This window comes from Haliaeetus albicilla, chromosome 11 (assembly GCF_947461875.1).
Source record: "Haliaeetus albicilla chromosome 11, bHalAlb1.1, whole genome shotgun sequence".
Classification (NCBI taxonomy): Eukaryota; Metazoa; Chordata; class Aves; order Accipitriformes; family Accipitridae; genus Haliaeetus; species Haliaeetus albicilla.
The window spans coordinates 28,179,293-28,205,958 of NC_091493.1; the positions used below are offsets into that span (position 1 = coordinate 28,179,293).

Sequence of the window (26,666 nt, forward strand, 5' to 3'; positions counted from 1 at the left end):
GGTTTTGGTTCAATTCCTAATGAACAAACACCCTCATATCATTACAATTGTTACAAATTGACACCATGTTTGGGCAATGCTATAAAAAAATCAAGGACTGAGTGGGTCGTGGGAACTCAACTACTTTTTAGCCTCGTTTCTCAGGAAATGATGTTGTGTTGTGAGTGCTGCATGTGTATCTGTGTTAGTGTCCCAGTTACACTTCAATTGATTAGTCAATTTAGATAAAATCAGACAAAAGATTGAGCCATGAGATACCAAGTTCCTTATAAACTCAAGCAAATATACAGAGAGCAGGACTTTATTGGAGCCTTTACTGCAGTGTGAGTTTAATCCTTATGAGACACCACATGAGAGAGGAAAAACCACGTGGGAGAGAGGTGTTGTGAAACCCCAAGTGGGGAAAAGCTTCAGTCAGAGTTTGCCCTTCATTAAAGGATCCAACAAGAAGATAAAAAGTGGTGGGAAAGCGAGCTTTGCTGGCTGCTCCTCACAGAATTATTTATTTGCCCCTTAAAGCTTCCTCCAGATGCAATCTCTGACAAAAGAATGAAAAAGGAAGGAGAGACAGACATCTACTAGCTCCTGGTCTTTACAGGCTATGTAGATAGAGGGCAGCAATATAGTGCCTACACTCTGTCACCTCTTTAAGCACTTAATTCCATTGAAGAACGAGATTCCACATGTATGGAGACTTTAAAGCCTCATAATAATTTATCAATGTAATGTACCCCTATAATTTGTTCCTCTTAACTTCTCGACCTGTTTCAAGACTATTGCAGTTACTCTTTCTTTTGTTCAAGAGAAAAATTTTCCTCTCCTTAAAACTCAGTTGGCACTCTGAAGTTTTTAAAACAGTAGGAAGTACTTGCACTGCTCTTCATTTGTCAGTGGGCAGTTTCAGTTTCTGCTAAAAATGATATACTAACCTCCTTTTCCTTCCCTGCCACATGGTTCTACCAATCTTTGTTGGTTTGGGGGTTAAGCTCTGAAGGACTCCTTTTTATATTAGTTGTTTTGAGGACGATTCATAAGGGTAATAGTGTTAAACATGAGCATGCTCCAACTGATCTTCAAGAGGCAGAGATTCCAGTTTCAGGACTGCTTGTGTACATGCCATTTAAAAAAACCCCAACACTACCCCCCCCCCCCTTTATATTTGTCACTTTTGAACACTTAAATATTATAGATTTCATTTGCAAGCAAGAAACACTAACTTCTTATAATGTATAATTTTTGAGATTGCTTTGCTCTTGTCTAGGCCAGTGACCCAAGTACCTATGAGCTGATTCAGAAAATACAAAGACTACAGAAGCAGCTTATCAGCAAGACAGGTGAAGTGATAGAGAAAGAATTGCTCCTTCAGGTACTACAGCTTCATTATTTTATTGTATCTTATTGACTTATTTGACTTACCCTGCATTCTCTGTCTACTCAGATGTGCTTACTGAATGTTATATTCATGTTATATGCATGACTTTGAATTTCTTTTGCATGCCCCTTAGATAGCTTTAGATGGCAGCACTGACTCACTGAAAGAGAACAAATAGCATCTGATTAGTTGATTTTTATATTCTGGTTACTGATACCTGGACAACTCTGGAAAATAAAATTAAAGGTTTGCTTTAGTTTATTCATGTCATAGATTAATCTTCAAGTCAGTGTTAGACTTTTGGAAAGGCTTTTTTGTCCTTTTAAACATGCCTGTTATGACCAGGACATGAAGGAAAATCCTTGCTTGATTCCATTTGTGCTTAGCTTGGCTTTTGGCAGAAAGAATCCTACAGAGTTTGCGTGATTTAGATATGTTGCTGTCTGAATGATATTTGACTTCAAGGTCTTTGTGCTGAACTTTGCCAAAAAATAATTTTTGTAATAGCTTATCTTTTTTTAACTGTATCAGATGTCCCTTAATCCCAGTGATAAGATTTATGTTGTAGAATCAAGGAGAGACTATATTCCTGTAGTGCAAACATTGATCTCAAATATAACAAAAAAGGACTGTCTCTGGGCTTCAACCATAGGTGTAAAACTGGGAAATATTTCTCCCTCTCTCTGATGACTGTAGGGATAGCTACAGTTTGCCACTCTAGGTATGATTTTAACATCTTGGTCTTAAATACTTAACAGTCTTGATGCCTATGTGGGGTATCACTCAATGGAGAGTGGAATGTGACCTGAATCTCCTTCTGTCTTAAGAAGCTCAGCAGATGTTATCAAGGCAGGATTTCTCTCTCTCTATTGTTTTGTAGGAAAAAATAGATCTGCAATTTCATTTGAAGGTAATGTATGGTATATTATACCTTTGCTTGGAAAAATGTAATTTTTGTTGCATAGCACTGAAATGCTGTCAGTGAAATAGTTTGTTAGCTTAAACAAAATGTAGCAGAAATAGTTTCAAATTTACAGTGCTTTACCCATGCACAAACCCAATTCTGTTAGATTTTTACATAGTCTCTATTGTGTACCTTGCCTTATCCTTAGTGTGCTCCCATTTAGCTATTATCCTTATTTAGAAGTGAAGAACTGAGATACAGAGACATTAAGTTGCCTGCCCAAGAAAATCTTTGAAATAATAGGTATTTGAGCTTACGTTACTATACTAGCCATTGGCACAATCTTTCTGTCTATGCAGCAGTCCTTCTATGGCAACTCTTTTTTTTTTTTTTTTTTTTTTTTATTATTTTCCTAGATTTAAGTCAGAGTTTGGCTATATAAAAAATAATTAGTATGCCTAGAATTGTTAATGAGATCCTTTGAGTCCTTAATTCAGGCACTGATATCTGTGCAACAATGCTGAAATTAAGGTCTCACTCAGAGAGACTGATAGTAAAGAAAAGGCCAAAAATACCATGCTCCACATTCTGTTCAGGGCTTTACCATCAACATTTCTGAGCTCTTTTCTGTTTAACCACAGTGTTTCTGAGTCCTTCACAATGACTGAAATAGGGCTCTTTCATAGCAGGGCGTGGGTAAGGAGAGGTAACCAGAGATGGAGGACATCCCCCAGCTCATTTCCTCAAAGGGTATGTCCTCCTGGATAGGTCATTGGCATAGGGCTCGCATGTTAAGTGTACTAGCTGAGCTGCTTCTGCTAAGTGTCTGGATAACCTTGTACAAGTAATTTTATTATTCTTTGGACTTGTTTTCCTTGGCATGATGATAATGTCTGTTTTGTAAAGTGATACTCTGATACTCACTGAAGCAAAATGTTGGCTAATAACTTATGAAACTGATGCTGTCATGTTCCAAACTTCTCTGGTGAAAAAGCAGGCCTGAGGAACACCTCCAGCAGAAGGAAATTAATGGAGAGCAGTAATATTAACTTTCCAGAGGGAGTTGAGCTGTATGCACCAGGATGATTGCTTCACCAGATCCCCTTCTGGGCAGTGTATCCTTATTTGATAGAGAATGCAGGGTTTGATCATGACTGAAATTTAGAATTATGGGAAACAGCAGCAATTTAGTTCCCATTTCTGGAATTTTTAATTTTTTCCCCCTCAATATAATTTGTCTTGCTTAGTGAGTTTTGCTGTCTGATCAATATAACAGCCAGTGTATAAGGCACTGCTCCCCCATAAGGCCTAATCATTCCTTTAAATCCTGGTAAACCCCTCATGCTTAAAGGCATTCTTTTTTTTTCATGGGTCTCTCCTGGAAGTCAGCTCAGTTCAGTTTAGTCTCCACTCGTTTGCAGGAGTGGGAGAATTGCTGATGACTTGGCCTGTACCTAGTTGGCATAACATCCCCTGTATTCAGAGTTAGAGACTGCAGGAGCTGAGGGATACAAACCTACTAGGTCAGATAACTGCTTTGCCCATGTTGTATTTGCTCGCATAAGTGACACCTCTGCACTCCCAGTTGTCTTCATCTACATCTTGCCCTGTAACAAGGGCATAGCCATTGAATGTATCTGCTTTGAACTGACCTTAATCTCTTGCTTCCCATACATAACTGTTTTAATGTGTATGTGGCCATCATGCTGGCAAATAGGATATTTGTTGAAGGTGAAGCTTGTGAATGTCTGTGTCTATGATTTCTGTGTGTGCATATTATGTAACTTAAATTCCCTCACATCAAAGTGTAGTATTGAAATGGACTGCAAAAAAAAAAATGTGGATTGAATATTGAGTATTAAAAACACCTTTGGAATTTAGAAGTAACCCACGTCTGGAAATGGTTGAGCCCAGTGTCAGCAACCTGCAGTTTGATTTGTAGGGTATTCATCTTGCTGCATCCTCATGCAGAGCCATAATGTTTGTATAAGGAAAAAATAATTCCATTTGTATTGTATGCACTGTAGTTCTGTCTTCTGACTGTTACTTTTTTTTTTTTTTTTGTAACTGGTCTTTTAAATAAAAGCTAGTTTATGCAGGGAACAATGTTTCAGGATGAGCTGGATAAATAAACAGAAATTTTTGCTAAGTAAGGATCACAGTATATAGATTAATGTAGAAAAGCATTTGCTTACCTTACCTGCTCCTGATGTGTATTTGCTCATATCCTTTTTGTTAGCTTTTTCACTATTTTCCACCTGTTAGTTCTTTAAAAATGATGCAGCTGTAAAAGCATGCTACAATCCATTCTATGTGATTAAAGAAAGATACACTACGTTTCAATCAGAAAATGTTGATTGCTGACAGTACAGGAAGAACCCAGCTTGACTCTAAAATCGCATACAAAAATATCGCTTAACCTGTCAGCAGGGCACATTTTTTGTATCAGACATTTACTGAGAGGTATTGAATATGCAACATGATGAATGTTGTTTTTCTTGGAATGACTTTTCAGAGTTGAATGCTTAATAAAGGTGTAGAATGATGTCCCATGTTATAGAAATTATTAAACTCTTTTCTTGTTTCTGATTTATCTATGACCTGTAGCCACAGCATCTTGGGTTATAACCTATCAGCTCGCATACACCAAATAAGTGTGGAAATCCTGAGACTTTGAAGAGTAGCTGCAAAGCAGGCGGTCATACTTTCTCCTTTAACTCGGACATTCTCCCAGTTGTGAGCTGCTGTGCTGATGAAAAATGCTGTCTTAAAAATCAGATCCAAAACCCAAGGTCTTGAATACTTACGGTCAATAAAAATCCAATGGCATTTTTGCCAAACATAGGAAATGTTACTTCAGGGTTAGCCAACTTCCATGTTTGAGTCATTACCTTCCTTCTGAATTTGTGCAGTTAAAAGGTACAGCATTTTTGGTTCTTTTCTAAACCATTGAGTAATACTGCAGGGCTTTGTGGAGAAATACGTTGTGTGTTAAACAAGGACTTTCAATGATGGGTGAAGGTCTTTGTGAACACATGTGGTATGAACAAAATGTGTTGTATGGCCATAAGGTATAATTATTAAAAAACAGAAGGCTTTGCTGAACAGCTCCTGACTGCAAAAAACCTACTTGTTCACTTTGCATGTAAGGCAAATCCCTCACGTGACTGAAACTCTACTGCTCTACTGCATACTGAACAGTGGTGTGGTAAACTCACAACGTAATGTATTACCTTGTTAGGATTATGATTAGTGTGGTTTAGGAACTTATGCCATTAAAAGTGAATTATGCACTGCTTTATATGTTTCAAATTTAGTTCTTTCTCTTCAGAGTGAACTCCTTTAATTTGATTTTATGTCTGACTGAGTGGAATTTTATTCAGCTGCACATCTTGGAATGGATAACAGTGGGAAGATTCACATTATATGTCATTTACCTCTGTTGTCAGTCATCTCAGAAGACTGTTCATAAATGTAAAAGAGATGTGCAACCAAGACTTATTTGTGGAGGGAGGCAAAGGCAAATGTGTCTCATTTAAGCCTTGCATGTAGTAGTGAAAGTATTGTTTTTCTGTACATATATATTTTTAATCACTATTGTTTTAAGTTGTCAACAATCAAAGACCAGGACTGGGCAGTCAGGATGTGATGCTTCCAGACTGTTAGCATCTTGAGCTCATAGTTTCAAAGAGTGCAAGGGCAAAAGGCATGATTAGCTCATATATCTGACTCAGACATTACAGCCAGATAACACCCACATGTCCTTGTGTTGAGCCAAGTTTTGAGCTAAGTTTCAACCCCCCCAAAGAACTGACAGTCCCACTGACAGAGAGTAGGAGGAGTAGAGGGGATGCTGCTGTCTCCAGTATAAATCAGCAGAGTTTCATTTCAGGTATTGTAAGATACAGGGAGGAGAGAGCAGAAGAGACTTTCTGTGTGACCTTGGGCCGCTTACTTAGCTGTTGCATGCCTCACATCAAGTAAAAAGGGTATAAAATCATTTCCACTCTTATAGCGGTATGTGAATGAATATATTGGAGACATGACTCAATTCAGTAGTAACGATAGCTAGCTAAACACTCAAAATAGGCAGATGTTTTATTTCATTTGTGCTAACTTGGTAGTAGAGCTATTCTATCCAATTTGAGGTGCTTGTTGCTATAGTGTCTGAACATATACATAACCATCTTTGTTTCTCAGAGCTGGTATGATAGTTTCATAAAGAAATCTGCTTTAGAACAGTGTGTTACCATGTGGGTTTATGCAGGCTGGCAGCTACTGAAATCAAAGTTTTCTCCCAACTAATGGAGGAGCTTTGGGATTTGCTTCCATGTATACAAAAAATTTCTGCTCATTCATTATCTAAAATACTATTTTTTCAATCTTGTATCACTTTCTTCAGCGCAGTCCATGAGAGCCTAGTCCTTCTGAAAATCATTTCTTTCCCTAGCTTGGCAGTTTCATGAAGCATGCTTCTGCTAGGTTCTTCATTGCTTTTGCAGTGCTCATGTAGCTTCCATTATACAGCATGTAATACAGAAAAGTGTGCTCAAATGTAGAGTAAGAGATTTTCTCATCAGCCAGCCTGCTAGGGAAAATAGGAGAATACTCTCCTATTACCTGCCTTTATTTTAGTATTCTTAAGGCCCAGTTCAGTTTTATTTTAGGTATTATCTGCACCTGTTCAAAATGGCTGAGATTTACTTTACCCTCTCAAATTTAGCATTTATATATTTTCAGTGCTGAGTATAGATTCTGCTTGGATTTGAGAGTATAACCTACTTACATGTTACATGTAGAGTAGGTAGTCTGAGTTGGAGATTTTTTTGGCAGAATTGTCTATTTTCATAAAAATAACTGCAATTCACGTCAGGAAACTAATGACTGTAGAATCCCTAAGAGTGTCTTTTGACCTGCCCATTATTGTTTCTCTGTCATCTTGCCTTTAGAGAGATTTTAGCAGAGGTAGCTTGGGAGAGTGCTTTGTACGCACTGAAACTTACAGGTGAACTGCAAAATCCACTGCCAAAATACAGTCCTTTCTTTGCTGCTCCCTTATCATTTATATATAAAGTCAGCCTTTTGAAGGGATTTTTCCATCTGAAAATGAAAAGGGAAATTTTCTTTTTGGTTTTTTATACTTTACTAGGACTTGGCTCTTTTCTCTCTCTATTTCCTGGAGGATTTGACTTCCTCTGGAAGCACTGGGTTAATGCCCTATCTTGCGGCTGAAGCTAGTGGCTCTCTCAGCCCTCAATTAAAGGGGTGAGTATATTGAGCTTTAGGCCTTTTCTGTGCTTAAAAGTACCATTCCTACTGGCAAAAAAGTCACTTTTCTGATTTAGCTTATACCAGCTCTTGAATGGCAGAAGACTTTCTTGCCAGTATAATTGCATCTAATTACATAGCCAGTAGCTGGCATAGCCATGTCAGCACAAAGACATTGCACCACTAACTGAGAAAGCTAAGCTGGCAAAACTTCTAACCATTGATCAAATGGTTCCTGACATGGAAAAAAAAACCCAGAAAAATGCTTTCCTGTCCTTATAAAAACCTAAGGGTTGTTATGTATCTTAAGTAAGAGGAGAGAAAGAAAACAGTACATGGTGGAGTGTGGTTTTTGAGTTTATGACTCCAGTTCTAAGTTGGTGGCCAGAATTTCAAGGGATTTATATTGGAATATAGAAATGAGAAATACAGTAAGGGCTCAGGCCTAACATTTACTTTTTGGCTTTCAGCTGGGTATGAATCATAAAGAAAAAGTTTACTTCCCCAGTGCCATGCGGAATTAGGCACTGGTGTGTTAAAGGCACACTGTAAGAATTGCCTTGATTTAGAATTGGACTCTGAAGAGAATCTCTGTTCTGTTTTCAAATGAAAAAATAATGTATTCCCATGAACTCTGGCTGTAACCCAGTTCTAACTAGGATGAACAGAAAATATCTAATTATCAGCACAATATTTTGATGCACAACAGTCTACTGAGTTAGTGCCTTGAGTCTGATTTGAACTGGAGTCTCCAATGCAGTGTGAAGTGACATATGGAGGTACTTAATGCATTAAGTCATCCTTCAGGACTACTTTTTCAGGTTCTTTCCTTCTTGTGCTGTCCTTTTATTTTCCTTTTGTTGTGCTTGCAATGTTCATTGCTGAACTAGGGCTTTGATTGGGGATTTTAACTTTGGCTGTAAGTGGAAATGTTCTGTGTTTTAGTATTGGTGTTAAGTTGAAGGATTAGTGTCTTTTAGTGATTCTATGCCTGGCATGGTGATTTCTCCATACAATTAGAATTTCTCTAGTATCTTTTGTTCTGACACTGATACTATTTTTTTCCAGTTAATTTAATTATTATTTTTTTGTAACACTGATTGTGTATCCAGTAGGGTTCTGTGAGTAGTGTAGAACCACTCACAATGAGCAAATTGTAGGTTCGTTGTGTTAATTCTCACTGCAGTTTACCTGGGCTCATATGCAATCCTGTGATGATATAATAAGTAATCAAATCTCATAAACAGAAAAGATAGGAGTCACCTGTGTGAAGGTCTATTGAGGGCCTACATATCTACCTGAAACTTTTCTGTAAACCTTAAGAATTCAACAGGGATTTGAGGGGTGTTCAGTTCTGGCCCTAGCTCTCCTCAGAAAGGAGTTGATTTCTATTTCTGCATATTTTGAATACGCTTCTTGGTGCATTAGTTTATTTTAGCCCTTCTAATCTCAGTCCATCTAGAATTAGAAGTTGTTCTATGCTATAGAAACTTCCAGCATGATAAACTGCTCTTAAAAACACACTGGCATTTACATTCTTTCCCTCCTCCCACATATGCTGCAATTCAAATGGCAGAGAATAAAGTCTTCCCAGGAAAATAGCCTTTTTGGGTTTTTTTGTTTAGGATATGTTTGTTTAAGGAGGGTTTTGAAAAATCAGATAGGAAAGGTCCCGATCACTTTAATGTCATCAGGTGAAGATAATCAGCTGCTCTTTAGACTAAGAAAATAATTTTCCAATAAAAATAGTGCAAATGTTTCTGGCACTTGGAAATGGGAAGCAAAGCAGATTACTTAGCAATCAAACAAAACATTTTTGGTGAAGAATTTTCTTAGAGGAAGAGTTTAATTTTTACTGAATCTTTGTGTAACTACATTGCCCTCATAAACAAAACAGATTTCCCATAATAAATGGTTTAGGACAGAAGCAAGGTGCAAATTGATTTGAGAAATTAGAAGAAAACACATCAAAATAACTTCTGGGGATCTGCACCATTTTTAGCTGCTCTAATAATGTTTTAGTCAGAAATATTCAGATGCCATTTACAAGATGTTACAGGTGGAGTAAAAATCTCTTGGGGTTTAGAGGTAGCAAATGTACCTGAACACATAATCTGTTTTTATAGTTTTTTTAGGAGAATTGATGTATTTACTTGAGTTTGAGCTTGAAAGAGAACTCTAGTAGGTCATCAGATGCCACCCCTCCACATCATGCAAGATTGATTTATTTACACAAATACTAGCCTTGATAGAGGAATGTCAAGTATATATTTGTTTCCTGCATTCTAATACATGTACTCCTAGTCCATGAATTTTAGCATGCATGAAGAAATTGTTGGCTTGAAGTATACTGTGGTTTATGGTTGTGACTTTTCTCCCACACTTCTAACCTACTGTTGTAGTCTAGCCCTGGTGTTTCTGAAAAGCAAGGAGCAGATGTATTGGCTTACTCAGCATGGTGGTCCTGGAAGCCTGGGAGACTGAGTTTCATTTCTGTGTATCTTTGAGGAGTTTTAGTGAACTTTGGCAATTCATGTAGCAACTCTTTGTGTTCAGACCTCTTGTAGAATGAGAAGAGGATCACTGCCCTGGCTGGAAGCCGTATTTTAGCATAAGTACATTAAGATTTAACAGCATTCAGATACTGAAAGGAGGAGGCCATATAAGTACCCAAGGTACATCACTGTTACCTGTAATCTGCATCAGAAAAGCAGAAACAGTGATCACCAAAGTATTTTATTCAAATGCGTTACATCTGGTTTGAACCCAGAAATTCTGAGCATGGATACCTTGTGTCATTAGACTTAAAATATTTTGTAAAACGACCCATTCCTAAAGTTCTTACACAGTCAAAATTGCCGTAAGCTTCAATGATAGTTTGCTAGAATAAAGCTTGAGTAAAAAGTTCAGGAACTGTTCCAGTAAATAACAAATTACTGAAAACAAACTTGTTTACTCCTCATTCCTGTATTCAGCATGTATCTGGGAAGGAAATAAATCTGCTGCACACCCCAGGGTAAAGTATATTAATCAACCAGTTATCTTGTTAAGGGAAAGTAAATGACTTGCTGTGCTGACTGAATACATTGCAATGCACAAACTTTGCAGTGCTGTTAGCAATCCGATACTGACTGTCAGCCATCCAGAAGCTGCTAGAAAAGTTAAAATACTGGACGAGTGCCACAGCAGTGTAGCAATACATTCACAAGCCAATATTATATAGTGTGGCCCAGAGCCAGCTGCAAATCTTTATTATTCAGGTGTACCCTTTGGCAGGCGTTCTTCCATTGAGGCAAGGGTGTTCTGCTCTTCCCCAGCAGCAAGATATGGACAACCTACAGCATCCCATTCAGTGATGGATTATTATTTTGTATGATAGTTGCAACAACAACAACAACAAAACCCAACAACAACAAAAAAAGACATTCCACAGGGACAGACTAGATTTTTATCTACTTCGGATCACTTACTTTCATTCTTATAGGAGTGTGAATGGTGCTGCTGTTGAGAAAACACATGCAGAAAGATGCAGCAGCGCTAAGGCTGTTTAGGGGCAGTTAGAGGCAGGCAGGCAGAGTCACTGCGTTGTGGGTTTTTTTTGTTTTTTTTTTTAAAGTAGATTAAAATTGGACACATGAGGACACAAGCAGGTGTAGAAAGAACCCTGTTCCTCCATTCTTCACTTTGAGACAGCCAGACATGAGCTGCTGAGTGCACAGGAGCCATGAACCCCATGTAGGGAAACGCTCTGCCAAGTAGGGTGCATCAGTCAGCCAGTTGCTCTACATCCTCTAGGCTCAGAGCTCAAGTCTTCCCGTGCCTGTCTTAGTAGCTATAGCTGTAATCTTAAACAGGGGATGGCATGCTAGGGCACAGCAGTTGTCTTTACATGAACATTAGGATTTGCTCTCTTTCCCCTTCCTTTAGTCCTGTTTCTGTTTCTTTGAATTTTAAGAAGCAGGCAAGGGGAGCTGAAACAGAGCTCCTCGAAGGCTAGCAGAGGGTCAGCTCTCATTACAGTGAGTCTGAAGGAAGCCATATATTAAAACATTCATGATTTCAGAATTGCTGTGTGTGTTTCTTAGATGTACTGTTATTTCTTAATAGGTTCCAAAGTGTAACAGGAGACCACTCTTTCTTCCCTGAGGTACTTGGCATATGCAGGGAAACTCTGCTATCCTGTCAGAAAGATGTATGTAGGCTTTACTGCCTTGTTAGACAAGTATTTGTAGGTTTAAGTGGTGGTTTGACTTTGAGACAGCTGTTCAGAGGTAGCAATTCCAGAACACCAAAGGACTTGAAGCTAAGTGCTCTCATCTTTCAGGGAAATCTAAGGATCTAAGTCAAGCAGGTGATTAAAGAGATGTGGGTGTCTAACTCACAGATAGGTATTTCTAGAAGCAGCTCTGCAGTTTCTCTGACCCTTTAAGGTCATCTGTCAGATCAGTCAGAAGTGAGAGCAGAAGCTGGGTATGCTGGGAATCCCCATCCCAAGCCTCCACCTGCAGGAACAGCTAACCATTAACAGCAGACTTGTGATAATTCTCGTTTGATTCATCTGATATTTTAAAAGTCTAAATGGCTATTGAATAGCTAAAATACATGCTCTTACACTGACGTTAAAATAGAGGTTTTAAGTCAAATAGTCTACATTTGAAGAAGAGACTTTTTTTTGCTTGAAACCCTCTATATAGTAATTATTAGCCAGTAAAAGGTTCTGCATTGTTTGCTTTGTAGACTTACTCACTTAGAATATTTAGATTCCTTGTTGATAAGATTTGTATCAACCTCTGAATCTCCTCCAGGACACTTTAAGACAAGCTGCTTCTATAATGTGAAACAAAGGTTTGTTTAGAACTCTCTCCAGCCCAACTGTCAAGCTGCAGGCACTGTGGAAATAGCTGGAATATTTACATCAATCCATGCTGTGTCAAGGGTAATTCTCAGCTTCAAGGAATAGCTCACTTTTATTTTGTGTGTATATATGTGTATGTGTGTTCCTGTTCACACATATGGAAGAACAGGGGATAATTAATCTTCTGCAATGTAAAGTATAAACACTATGATTAAATGAGCTACCCTGATTAATAATTTTATAAACTCTTGTGTAATGTCAATAGTAAAAAGGGAGTTGCAGCTGTTGTTTCAGCAAGAGGCATCCATGCCATTTTCTTCTGATAGATTCTTATCCTTGTGTCTCAGAGTTCAGAAGCTGAAATGAGAGGAGGATATGTAACCTATTTGTTTGTCCATTGGATGCCCCCCCCTCCCCCCAGTTTTCCCACACACTTTCTGAGACAGATACAATGATACCAGTACCTAACAATAATAATACAAATAATAATAATGTTGCAATTGCACTTTAGCTGGAAATGTTTGTACTTTTGTTGTTCCTGGAAGATGGTAATAATGCAGCATTCAGCTCTTACTGTTAAAAAAAAAGAGTCAAGGGTGAAGACCTTAGAAGATGCTCCAAGGTGTTTCTTCCTCTCATTAAGCTGCTTGGAAAATGCCAGTCAATTTGGTGCAGTCTGCTCTGTGCCAAAGGAAACAGATTTGCTCTTGAGAAGCATTATTATCAACTGGAGGGATAAGTCATAAAACAGGTTTAATTTAACTCCACCTAGAGCGGTGCAGATTTCACCAAAGATGGGGTGATAATCCCAGCCTTTCCTTCAAGCTGGTGGCAGCATTTTAACTAGAAAACCCAAAGCATCTCATGCAGTGTTAGTGTTGCCACATTGCAAAAGGGCTTTAGTGCCCTCTTTCAAACCTGAATTAATTTACCCAATAAAAAACCTCATATTGGACAGTTAAAGGAGGATCTAGATGATGATGAAAATACAAGCTGTTCTAGGGAACTGCATGCTTGCAAAGGTGTTTGCTGATGGATGTGGAATAGACAAGAAAGAGCAGGAGCTTTTGAAAAGTGTTTATTGAGAAAGTTTATACTGCACATTTCTCCCAGTGCTGGAGGCAACTTTCTTCTATTGTTATAAAATTCATGAAGGTTACCGTATGCTAATTTTTTCTACACCTCATAAAACTTTTAATCATAGATGTCCTGAGCCAACAGCTACTCTGTTAGGTATACACATACACACAAATAAACATGCAGCTTATATGGGTAAAATGATGATGACTAGATGTGTATGTCCATGTATGTATTTAATCCAGATTTCAGTGTCCTGTTTAACACTTTTGAAGAGGAATCACAACCCCTTAAGGATGCTCTGCTGCTGCATGGCATCATAAACAAAATGGCTCTGGAGTTCAGCATAGCGCTGACATTTTGGTTATAATGCCAATAAACAAGAAACCCCCTGTGGCACATTGACTGACTTGTTTTCCTCGCCAAAGCTATGAGGAACTGTAGCGTGCTTACAGAGTTACTGTGTTGCTTTCTCCACCTTACCAATTAAAATAAGGATTTTTAGCTAGGTTAAACGTTTTGGGGTTTGCCACCATATACTACATTGCACACTTTTGCTCTGCCTCTTTTGTTTTGCAGGGTTTTTTTCTTTAGCTCAATTGCTGGAGGCAGGAGCTAACATAAATGAAATTTGCTCTGAGTCCAAAGGCTTTGGGATTTTTTTTTTGTGTTTTTTTTTTTTTTTAATAATTTGTGTGATTGAAAGCTTTTGGTGCACAATAGGATTTTTGCAGGACTGGTGGAGAAGGCTGTTGGTGTGCTACTATGCCAGGTAAATTTGTTGAATTATCTACTTAGAAAGACAAGCTGATAAAAATGAGGAAGCTGGGACTTCATGCCCTATTTCTGCTGTGAATACATCTTCATTAAATGTATGGTCATCCATCGTCTCTGGCTCAGAATGATACCCTGGGCTAACTAACAAGATGGGTTATTTCAGGAGTTTTCTGGTGTCATGGTGAGGGAGAAGATGACATAAAATGAAGTCACATCTTTAGAGCTAATACCAGGTGCATTTGTCTATCCCAGGTGACTGCCTCCCAGTCCTTGTCAAAGCAGTGAAATGCCTTGGTGTCACTTTGGGAATGTGTCTGATGGTGCTGATGGTACCTCTGGCAGGGAAAAAATGAGCAAATTGGGCAGTGCTGGTCAGCAGCAATAGCTTCTTTTGAAGTAGGATTGTGCTTGCAAAAGTGATTCTTCTTGCTGTAAACCGAGCCAACTCATGACCACCGGCTCCTGAAGAATCAGTTGAAATTTGCCAAACACCAGTCAGTTCTCTGCAGAAGAAAGTTTTTTTTTCTCAATTTGCTGTAGTGCAAGCAGGCCAGGAGAACTCCGGATTCTGGCTGAGACAGCAGCTAGTTAAACTTAGGGGAAAGCACCACTCACCTCCCCACCCTCCCTCTCCCAATTAATGGTTGAGAGACTTAGGGATGTAGAAACTTATTGTCATGGCCGAGCCTAAAGGTAGATCTGTGGGCTCCTTGGAGCTCCCCCGGAAAACAAATCTAAGACAGGAAGGGCTGTTCTAAAACTAATGTGGAGTTCTATTTACACAATTTTTACAGCAGGTAGTCACAGAGGTGCTGAAATTCTCTTTGGAATGCCTGAAATGTGACTGTAACCCTCAATCTGAGTCTCCCAGTGTGCCCTACGTGCACAAAATGAATGTGCCCTCATCTCTCCACCATTGGCTTGGCTTTGGTTATGTCATAAACCAATGAAGCTGGTTGATGTTATGGGCTCAGTCCTATAGTCAAACACCTGCTGAATTCCATGGGAATTTTGCTATGGGAAGGATCACATAAAAAGCTTTGTTACTGGTCTAGACCTGATCTGAAGACAGGTACATTACTCTTAACGGTGAAGGCTTAACAGCATGGAGTTACAGAGAGATCTGATGGATCTTCCTTCACCTCCTCAAGAAGAAGGGTAGTGCCTTGCAGCATGTTTGTGACTTTAAGTTCTTTTCATCTCAAGAACACATAACTGACAAGATGTATGTTGTGATTGCAGCCTGGCACAAGGGCGGAGGGGAGTTTTGAGGGAAGGCAGTTTGGGACAAGCCAAAGAAACCCATCTTGCACATGCTATAATGGATTGACTTATTCTTGCACAATGGGTGTAAGATTTCAGGTAGCTTTTTCTGCAGTGTCATCTGTGCAGCCACCAACAGAAATAAATGTTTACTGACTTCTGCTTTGGGCAAAATAGTGTTAACTGACTTCCAATAGGCACCAAACAGATCAGCTTACTCTCTTGTTTTTTAATTACTGCTACTCCGCTGATCATCACTGCTGACTTAGGATTTTCTTGTCAGTGTCAAGATAACTTCTCTCCATCTGGCCCCACTGTTCTCAGACATTTTAGGGAATGCACATGCATTTTACTTGTTTCCAAAACAATAAAGCAACATAGATCCATCTTCTGGTGGTATTAATTTATGCACTACAGCTGAAAGCTACTTTGAATACAACTCACACATCAGACAACCCTACAGGTCTTTCTACATGTTCTATGCTGTATCTGATAGTTGGCTGTTTATAAGATATCTGCATGTAATTCACATTGCACAGCTTGTCTGTTCTTTGAATATAGCTAGAGTATAGTAGAAGCCAAAATTTTTCTTTATTAATTTGTGCTGATTTTTTTTTTCCTGGGCATTCCTGATTTCTTAAGTGTAGCGATAAAAGTACCTGCTGTAAGCAATGCATTTTTTTGGTGGTATTATCACATGAACCTTGTGACTGACTTAGATATACTCTGGTGGTTGCTGTTTTAAAATTAATTGAAATGAATTGATTTTATTTTTTTTTCTTGCATCCTGGGGTAAAATGTCAGAAATTATAGAAATGCCAACCTGTGAATACAAACTTCTGCTAATGAGGAAAGAAGTATCCAGGTTTTTCTTTTAATGTTTTGCTGACATATGGTGCTTTTAACACAGTGACAAATTAATTGACTGGATGTAAAAGAGATGGACAGCGCTTAGCAAGGAAGGACAGGATGTGCATTATAAGACAGCTGGTTCTGCCTCTGTTGGATTATGGAGACAATATACATTGGACAGCTAACGAGTCTCTGTTGCATAAGATAGATTCTCCTTGTAATAGAATTGCACGCTTTGTCTCTAAATGAGGTTATTATACACACCATTGCACAATGTTTGAAGAGCTTGGTTGGCCCTTGTAGAGGGTTAGGAGAGAAATAAATTGGAAAACAATTGCACATAAGACCTTCAATCCATCAACTGCTCCATATTTATCCAAATTACCATTACACTCTTCCAAAATACAAATCTGTGATACATTCAGGGGTGGAATGTTAATACTGACCGGCTAGATTTTGACAAGGCAGATTTTTCTTTTGCTGTTGTTCCTAACTTGCAGTAAAATCTTGCTTCCTCAGAAAGAAAAGGTGGTAGTAGAAACCACTTGTAGTGACATAACAACTCTCTACTGAGAATGAATGCTCAATTTAATTTTTGCCACTGTGCAAACTTCAGTCTGAGTCTCAGGAGGTTTTGATTTTTCCAAAGATAAACTGTGAACGACTTCATTTATAAAGAACTCTTCCTCAGTAATATTCAGATTTTAAGGGCAATGCTTGCAAAAGTAATTTATGATTTGAAGTGCTTACATTTTGGGTCCCAACTTGTGACCATTATAGCACACGGTTTTCAGGAAATGCTGATTTAAAAATTCCAGACTCCTTATGCTCTTGAAGACTGGACTCCTAGAATTTTACATCTTCAAAATAACAAGCCACTTTTGAAAATCCTCGCTCAACCACTGAGCAAGGCCAAATGTAGCAATTCTAGGTGATGTGATGGCACCGTTTCCTACATCAGTGGAAGAATTCTGTGGCAAGAGTTTTGACAGAGCTTATAAAAAAGACAGCAAAAGGGGGTTTTGTCAAAGCCAGTGTAAATAATCACGTGTCTGATCTCCTACTTGGCATTTTTGTCTTCTTCAGTTAAATCTTTTGTCTGCTAATCTGACTTCCAGTCTAATAACCCTCCTTTTTAATTTCAGGTCTCCAGGTACCAGACAAGGATGGGATCTTGCTAAATAATGTTAAATAATAATAATCTTAGTCTGACAGGGTAGATACTAAAAATATTGTAACGTGCAAAGCTATGAAGGTGGCTTTGTTCTAGAGCTTTATTCCTCAGACTAAAGACAAGTACATCCTCAAAACACAGTTGAAACAGCATTTCAATACAGAAAGCTGTAAGTGGGTCCATGGTGTAGTTTCTGTTCAGGTATGGCTATATCGAATTCCCACAAGTATACTGTTCCAACATGAAGGAAGAGGAGACACATGACAAGGAAAAATTACTTGGTGGTAATTGTGCTAGTCATAGTTGTTGCTGTTTATACTTTCTTTCCCTTTCCTAGGGCCCCTGCAGTTAAACTGAAAGGTTTTTTTATATATATATATACACACACACACACATACATACATATGTGAGTGTGTACATGTGCTTTGCAGGATTTTCTTTGGAAGAAGTTATTCTTTTGTACCGTCCTTCACTGACATTTCTATAGCCTGCTCACATCCTGTTGGGTGAAGCTATGATCCTTAATGTAAGGAAATGTAGCTCATAAGAAGAAAGATTGCAATAAGCACAGTTACTAGTAATTAATTTTCCACCCCTGGATACTCTTCCAGTGACTGTTTTATATTCTCTGTGGTAGAGCGTGCTCACTGATGACAGTGTTTAAGAGTATTTCATTCGTGGTTTGAAGTAGCTGGATGTTTCTCTTAATGAGCTCTCCTGCTGCTATCACAACAACTTTAAATACCTTATGGCTATTGAGGAAAGACTGACACACAGGCAGATTTGTTTCTGCAAATATCATCCCGATTGAGTTGCATTCTTCAGTGAGGTTGATTTCATCACAGGTTGTGCTGCTGCTATAGTAGTTTTATAAGAGCTCTTCCTCTTGTCTTTTTCTTAGGAAAAAGAGAAACTGTATGTGGAATTGAAGCATGTCTTGGCCCGGCAGCCTGGGCCTGAAGCTGCAGAACAGTTACAGCTCTACCGGCACACTCTGCGAGAGAAGACTAAACAGCTGAAAGTAAGAGATGCCCTCTGTCTCTGGCTGAGGGGCTGCCAGGATTGCAGAATGTTTTCACTGGTGATCCTGCGGAGCGAGGTTTCAGGAAGATTTTGGATAAACAGTGTGCATGCCTTAGTATATTAAGTCTGGAAAATAAGGTTAATACTGCATCTCCCCAGGGGAGAACCAATAGCAGTAGAAGAACTTTTTTTCACATCATGCTAGTTTGTTTCATTAAAATAGAGGAGAAGTCTTATTAGAATATGAGTATGCAGCACAATGCTGTAAATGCTTTTTGTGCATGGGCATACTGGGACACTATCAGTTTTCCATTACACTTATTCTCCTTCCCTTTTCTTGAACTATTAAGATCTTTAATAAGCAAATCAAAGCAATTTAATTTTCTTTTTAACAAACTAGTGGGAATATATTGAGAATGCAGTCTCAAATTCTTGTTATTTCCCTTGCAATGCGTACACGTATATTAGACTTGCAATTTTTATAGGGATGACAGGAGTAACCTATCCTAACCCCTTGTCACTAGAAGGGAGGCTTTCCTGTTTCTGAAGGAATCTTACGGGAAACTTTGAAAGCATGATATTAAAAAGTGATTGTTTGATAGAACAAGCTGATCTTCCCTTGTTCTTGCCTGCATGAAAGATCTCCCTAGGAGTTCATCTACTTCTACAGCTCCTCTCTTTGTTGAAGTCATCATCTCCTGTTCACTGCATCATAATCACGTCTATACTAACCATGAGGAAAAAAATGCAGGAGCAGATGGGCCCTTAGGAAACAAAGAGGCTGTTATGCAAATCCTAGTCCACGGAGAAGAAAAACAATGTAGAAAATGTAAAATAGAAGCCAAAGTTTAGCTAAACTGAATGTGATTTGAAGTTTTCCATATGGTTCCCATTTGTCCTTAATGCAGTCAATTGCTACTGTGTATTTGAGGCACAGTATGCTGTAGTGTACTGGCATGCAAGCCATTTTGTGGTGCCAGGTCAAGCTATTCCCCTTAAAGAAGGAAAACACACTATGCATGCTCCTACTTTCTTTAAGATTTACTGATTCACATGAAAGCAGTATTGTATTTACACTGCTTGGTACTACTTTGTCTGTGTGGATTGAATTACTTCACATAACAAAGTGCATCCCTGTGAATAAACCCCATTATTATTAAATAGGTCCCTACTTTATTATTTTTTAAGACCTTCACTTTGGATTTTCACCCAGATTTGCGTCCCAGAGCATTAACAGCTAATGTATGTATTAATACCATTCCCATAATGCTTGGAGCGTATTTTACATGTTTTGTTAGGGTTAAATGGCATAGCCTTAATTTTGTAAATTGTCCTTAGGTGAGCAGAGGTGATCAAATGAAACATCATGGTAGAAGACGAGATGTGGTGGAAAATGGTGATGTCTTATATCATCAAATGTGAAAGGAAAAAGTGCTTGTAAAAGTACTAACTTATGTGTAAGTGAAACTAACATCTCCTGTTTCTGCTTTTTCTTTTGTTTGTTAGGTTTTGTCCTCAGAATTGAATATGTATGAATCGCAGAGCCAGGAATACAAATATGAAATTGAAAGACTTGCCAACGAGCTTCTGAATGTGAAGAAGAAATATCTGGCTCAGAAACGCAAGGAACAGCAGGCCAAGTAATGGAAAATAACAGTTTTGTCTACACAACTTTCTGCATAAACTAGATTTTTTTTAGATCCTGCTTTACCCTTTTGATCAGAACGTAGCCAAATTTGACTGAGGTGATATAATATTGTTGCCTAATTTTCCTGAATGCTATCTTTCATATTACTTCAGTCTGGTCTAGATTTACCATGATCTATGGCCAGGACAGGAACATCCAGCAGAGAGGTTGCTGACATGTTCTGCGGTCCAGTTAAATTATTCATACCAATGAGATGGTGCCCAGAGCACACAGATTAGTGTCTGGTCTCTCAGATCGAATCATAGAATCATAGCATAGTTTGGGTTGGAAGGGACCTTTAAAGGTCATCTGGTCCACCCCCCCTGCAATGAGCAGGGACATCTTCACTAGATCAGGTTGCTCAGAGCCCCTTCGAGCTTGACCTTGAATGTTCCCAGGGATGGAGCATCTACTACCTCTTTGGGCAACCTGTTCTAGTGTTTCACTACCCTCATTTTAAAAAATTTCTTCCTTGTATCTAGTCTAAATCTACCCTCTTTTAGTTTAAAACCATTAGCCCTTGTCCTATTGCAACAGACCCTGCTAAAAAGTTTGTCCCCATCTTTCTTATAAGCCCCCTTTAATTACTTGAAAGCTGCTATAAGGTGTCCCCGGAGCCTTCTCTTCTCCAGGCTGAACAACACCAACTCTCTCAGCCCCTCCTCACAGGAGAGGTGTTCCATCCCTCTGATTATTTTTGTGGATCTCCTCTGGACCTGTTCCAACAGGTCCATGTCTTTCCTGTGCTGCGGACTCCAGAGCTGGACACAGTACTGCAGGTGGGGTCTCACCAGAGCGGAGCAGAGGGGCAGAATCACCTCCCTCGACCTGCTGGTCACGCTTCTTTTGTTGCAGCCCAGGATACAGTTGGCTTTCTGGGTTGCAAGCGCACATTGCCAGCTCATGTCCAGCTTTTTATCTACCAGTACCCCCAAGTCCTTCTTGGCAGGGCTGCTCTCAATTCTGTCATCCCCCAGCCTGTATTGATACCAGGGGTTGCCCTGACCCAGGTGCGGGACCTTGCACTTGGCCTTGTTGAACCTCATGTTGAACCTCTGTCTTTCCACGCCTTTCTCTACGTAGCTGAATATAATTCAAAGCTGCCTGTATCTGTTTCTTCCTTAATCATATTTCAGCCAGCAAACAGTTTTGATGACTGAATTAGCAAAATAGTCAGTGATAAACAGTGACTTTTGTCCATCTGCAAATTGCATAATATTACCTTAAGGTTTGGAATTAGCAACAATTGTGCAGTGCAAATGGCCTTCCTGGAGTTTTAGGATCAATATGTGAGGCTATCGTAATGCCTAATAATCCGTTTCCAGCAACTAAGTATCCTCTTCACAATAGTTTTAATGTTTCCATTTTGGACCCTGGCATCATGTTTCTTTCTGTTCATCAGATGAGAAGAAATTCACTCATGTTTTGCTGTTATATCGTACCTAGAATTAATTCCTGACATAACTATTGACAAAACCCAACTTGTTAGGGGCATAACTGCTTCAAAGTAAAACAAAAATATTTTGTGAGGTGATGGTGACTGAACTTGGGTCTGTTGATCATACACAGTGAATGGAATTTCATGTTGCAGGTCAATTAGTGCTGGACTCATTACACTGTTTATAGGTTCAGGATAGATATCTGCCATTAGTGCAGCTTGTCAGGCTGTTGTTCTTGTGGGCAGGCATGGCTGTGGTCCGATAAGCATGGTGTCTTTGTGACATCTGTGTTTTGGAAGTATATTCAGATGCTGTTAGTGGTGCTTCTGCAGGATGATAGCATCTCATTGCTCCCACCTGAGGCTCAGAAGCTACCAATACTGTGCTGTCAGCCCTGACTTGCACTTCTCTTGTCTTTGTGGCAGCCAAGAGGTGGGCAGGTGCTGGGCTTTGCTCTCCTCTGTCCCTCATTGTTTTGTTCCCCAGTCAAACGCGTTGGACTACATCCTGCTTTGAAGGATATGCATACCCCAAGGCATAAATGGGCATATCAATCCTGGATAACAGCAGCTTCTGCAGTCTCTAGACTGTGCTTTGTGTTGCCCAGCAGCAGGGCAAAGGAAACCACCTCGTTCTGCAGCCTTCCTTTTCTAAACTGCCAGTTGTCCATGACACGTCTTTTGCTTTCTGCAATGGAGAGAGCTTGCTGCGCAGCCAGATCCTTCCCCAAGGAGTCCTTCACCCTCTTCACAGCCATGCCACATCGTTCTTGCCTCAGACTGGGCTGGACAGGCACTGCCTGGTGTGTAGGTGCTCGCCAAAGAGCCAGGGCCATTTGATTTGTACAGTCTCAGGTCGCTCTAAATCCCAGCTGACACAAAACCGCTGACTTGATCTCTATCATGCTGGCTAATGTTAACATCATGTCTGAAACAAATGTGGCTGGTTTTGCTAATAAAAGAGGATCCTGTCAGGACAATAGCATTAATAGCATTATTGACTACCCGGGTATGAAAGAGAATTAATACTCTCAGATAACCTCACACAAAGGTATCATCTAAAGCTTTTATTGATTTGCACAAGACAGTTCTGGTTTGTGATTTAAAGTCTTGATACTAAACTAATGCACCTTTCTATGGGATGCTGAAGGAATATAACAACTGACAACAGGAATTTAACTTTGTTTTGTGTTCAAGCTGAAAATCCAATGTTTAAGATTTTGGTTGTGAATTTGAAATCCTCTTTTTCTGCTCTCTGATTCTGAATGTTGTCTTTCCCAGATGCCTTAGGCTTTCTTTTTCTCACTCTTCCCATTCTCTCCTTTCTGCTTCACTACTTTTCCTAGTTGCTTTTAGCTCCAGGGTTCCAGTTTGATCTTGATAAGGATCGGTGAGAAAATATGAAGCTTAAATCCACACCAGAGACATGATCCTGCAGTCCTATATATGTAAATAAGTGCACTGAGGGATGTCAGTAGTAACTGGGAGCTTTTGCACGTGGCTGCTTGCACATTAATTCTGCAAAATATATTACAGTATTCGGCTGCATAGAGTTTTCCATACTGATGAGCACATCTGTTGGCTGTCTCCATGGGAGCATGAAGAAAGAATAAGCATGGACTCTGGATCATTTTCTTTCCCCAGAGTTGGAAGCCCAATAGTGAGATAGGATGAGCCATCTATATATAGCATGCTAGTTTTTAGTGCTGTCAGCTGGCACATCCATTAGTGCTACATTCATAAAATTAAAACCAGTTATAAATGGTTTTCATGGTTAAGTTCATCTGTGCCATCTTTTGCCTGTTCCCCCACCTCCATATGGGTTAAATTTGGAAAAGGAAGTATAACTAGTCATCCTACAGGGTTTCTCTGAACTTCCTCCTCTCCTGACACAGTTATTTAGGGACAAAGAGAAAAGTATTAATTCTGGGAAGTGTTTTCTTTTTCCTTACTGGGGACTGAGAAAGGGTACTAATGTGACAAAGCTGGATTTTGCAAAAGCGTGGTTGCACTCACGTTTGTGTCTCAGTCTCAATGACTGTAAAATAAAAGTAATGGCACTGACCTTCTTTGTAAAGCCTTGAGACCTATGCTGTTATGATAAACTAGTACTTCATAAAGCTCCACTTGGTTAATTTTAAATATCTCAGGACCTTTCTCTGAAACCTCCAGGTATATCACAGTGGGTTTGAAATACTGCCCTTTGTATTTGTTCTGCTATGCTTAACTCCCCAATCTCATAAGAGTAGAACCAGCTAACCCTTGTTCCCTCCTCTTAAATTCAAGCCCTCCTGGATCCTCAGATGGAGCAACTTCCTGGGGCTATCAGTGCACCCACAGCACACTGTTAGTTTTCTGCAAATGTCATAGGCAGGGTAATTATCACTAGAATTTTATTAAAATGTGAAGACAGATAACACTACTTATGCATTAAAATTCAACAAAGAAAAAATATCTCCCTTTGATGAATCTAGCTGTTTGTTTGAAAACAGGCATATACTTGCTGGAATGGGATGGTGATTAGAAATCTGAAGTCACGGAGCTCATGTACAAACTTGCTCTAATGAGGTGTTCTGACCGTTTTGGGGAGTAGCACGAAGAGAGCTCATTTATTTCCAATTTTTATTAATTCCAAAAACCATCAGTAGGCTTGTAATTAGATCCAAACAGACACCTAGTCTTGGTGGTTTAGCTTAACAGGCTTTAATCAACAATTTTTTAATGATCTCTTGATACGTGGTTGCATCAAAGAAACTTTGGAGGACACAGATTTCCTTAGTTTGTAAACATCACTGGGCTGCAGAATGAAATATGTATTTTCCTTTTCTTTGTTTCTATTTAAAGGGAGAAGGAGCGATTCTTGACTGACCTGGAGCCTGAGTTTCCACGCCACAGATCTGATGTTCCTCGCTTCACTGGAGGGGGCTTTGCTCTCAGCAGACCCCTTCCCAGAGTTACAGCTTAGGAATGGACTCATCACATTCCTGTCCCCAGTTTCTTGCTAAACTCTGTTTGTGCTGGGTTGTTTGAGAACCTGTAATTTTAAAAGAAATTTAGAATCAACTTTCCCTCTGAAATCACTGTATTGCCTTCAGGAAAAGGCATTTTATAGTAGAGTTAACGTAGTTTTGGTTTACAAACTGTGGACCAAATCTGCCCATATGATGCCAGCAGAAGCCTGCACTGGTGTAACTGAATAGTGGAGACCATGCAGATATTTCTTCTTCAATACTGTGTCTCTATTTAGCACTGTAACACCACAAAATGCCTTAATATATAGTTATTTTCCCTTTATCTACCTCTGTTGTGAGCGCTCACTCCATTTATCTTCTGACTCAAAACACCTGAAGGAAATGAGAAAACAGAAAAGAAGAAAAATTAATAGGCTGATGTTTCAAGCCCTACTGAGCAAATGCAAAATTAAGGAGTCTTTACTTAGATGTGCACATGTAGCAGTTCTTTGTGCAGGTAGTATATAATAGGGTTTATGCAGTGTTTGCTACAGTTGTTAGTAAGATCAAGGAAGTTTGTGGCCACAATGTACATTATAAAGAATGTGATTCTGTTTACTGTGGTAGACACAAAGTGACATAATTACGTCTGTTCAACTGGGGAGACTGTACACACTGACTGGGACATGCTGTTCTCCCACATAAATCCTTCCAAGCGATTCAAACTTGGACTCAAAACATGGCAAACTTTACTCTTTAATTTCTAGACACTTGGGCATTTTTGTAACTTTCAGAAATTGTTTTTGTAATACAGCAGGAGCCCTCCAACCTTTTCAGCCAAAAGAGATTTAATTACCATTCATTAACAAGTGAAATAACAAAGTCACGGCATGAGGTGCTGAAGTATAGAAAACTTTCAAGCTGTAAAATAAAATGTTTTGAAACTGATTTGTACATGGAAGCTTTTTCCCAGCCTGGGGGATAAAAATACTTGTCCAAAGAGATATGCTGATAAATATTTCACATGCACAAAAAAACCCTTTGCAAAGATTTTGTTCTTTCCTTTGGTGGAATACATAATTAAATATTAAAGCTACTGTGGGAAACTTTTAATGGAAGTGTTTAATTCAAAGGAATCAAGTTAAATACGACAGGGATCTACTTTGCTTTTACATTGGGGACCAGAACACTTAGTCATCAGATCTATTGTATTTTTCTTTTGTTCCCAAAATAGCTATTATTGCTTTTCCACTGTCAAGTGCATTATGCTAAAGTTATCATTTTAGGGCAGTCATGCTGTCTGAATCGTGTCTTTTGTGTACCTGACATGTCCTTATAGTTAGAATAACTGAGAATAACTGACATGGGCACTTGAGTTTGATGGGATCCCAGGTAGGTTTTACTGAAGCTTTTAAAAGCTGGTATTTGTTAAGGTCTTGAGTATCCAGCCTGGAACTGGACTCTCCTATGCTTACTGGTACTGGGAAGTAATTTGTACTGAAATAAATCATCAAAGTCACATTTCTTAATTCACATGAATGCAAGAGGCACAGTTAGACTCCCAGAATACCATAACACTGCAGAGAAGCAAGTTACTTATTACACTGAACTGTACAGTGTACCCCCTAACTTATCCAGAGGTAAACCAGGTCTGTGTACATCTTTCCCTCTGTTATCAGCATTTAGGAGACAAGGTGTTACAGTGGTCAGAGCAAGGGAAGGGGAGCCAAACAGATGGAAGGTGTTCCCTACTTGCATGTATTTTTATGAATACACATTGCATATTTTTTATTAATACACTAATAAAACAGATTCTTTTCCATCTTTAGATGTACTTAATAGTAGCTTGTGTTGCACAGATTGGACTATTTTTAGGGTAAGAAGTTCCATCTTTAAATGATTCTTGTCCTGAGTTTTCCAGTCTCTAAAATGGGTGGGATAGTATTTGTCTAATGACTTACAAAGGTAAATTCATTTATGTCTAAAAAGTGATTAGCCTTCTAGATTAAAAAAAATACACGAGTG

General features: G+C 39.1%; 1 protein-coding gene across 1 annotated transcript in view; it reads left to right on the top strand.

Moving 5' to 3' along the window:
• Positions 1 to 26,407, top strand: part of CFAP58 (cilia and flagella associated protein 58) — a 60,220-nt gene extending 33,813 nt beyond the window's left edge. The window contains exons 15-18 of the mRNA XM_069796926.1: positions 1,262 to 1,366; positions 18,444 to 18,563; positions 20,072 to 20,205; positions 24,535 to 26,407. Coding sequence (XP_069653027.1) covers positions 1,262 to 1,366; positions 18,444 to 18,563; positions 20,072 to 20,205; positions 24,535 to 24,655 — 480 coding nt within the window. The 3' untranslated portion in view covers positions 24,656 to 26,407. The remainder of the gene's footprint in view (positions 1 to 1,261; positions 1,367 to 18,443; positions 18,564 to 20,071; positions 20,206 to 24,534) is intronic.
• The last annotated feature ends 259 nt before the right edge of the window (positions 26,408 to 26,666 follow it).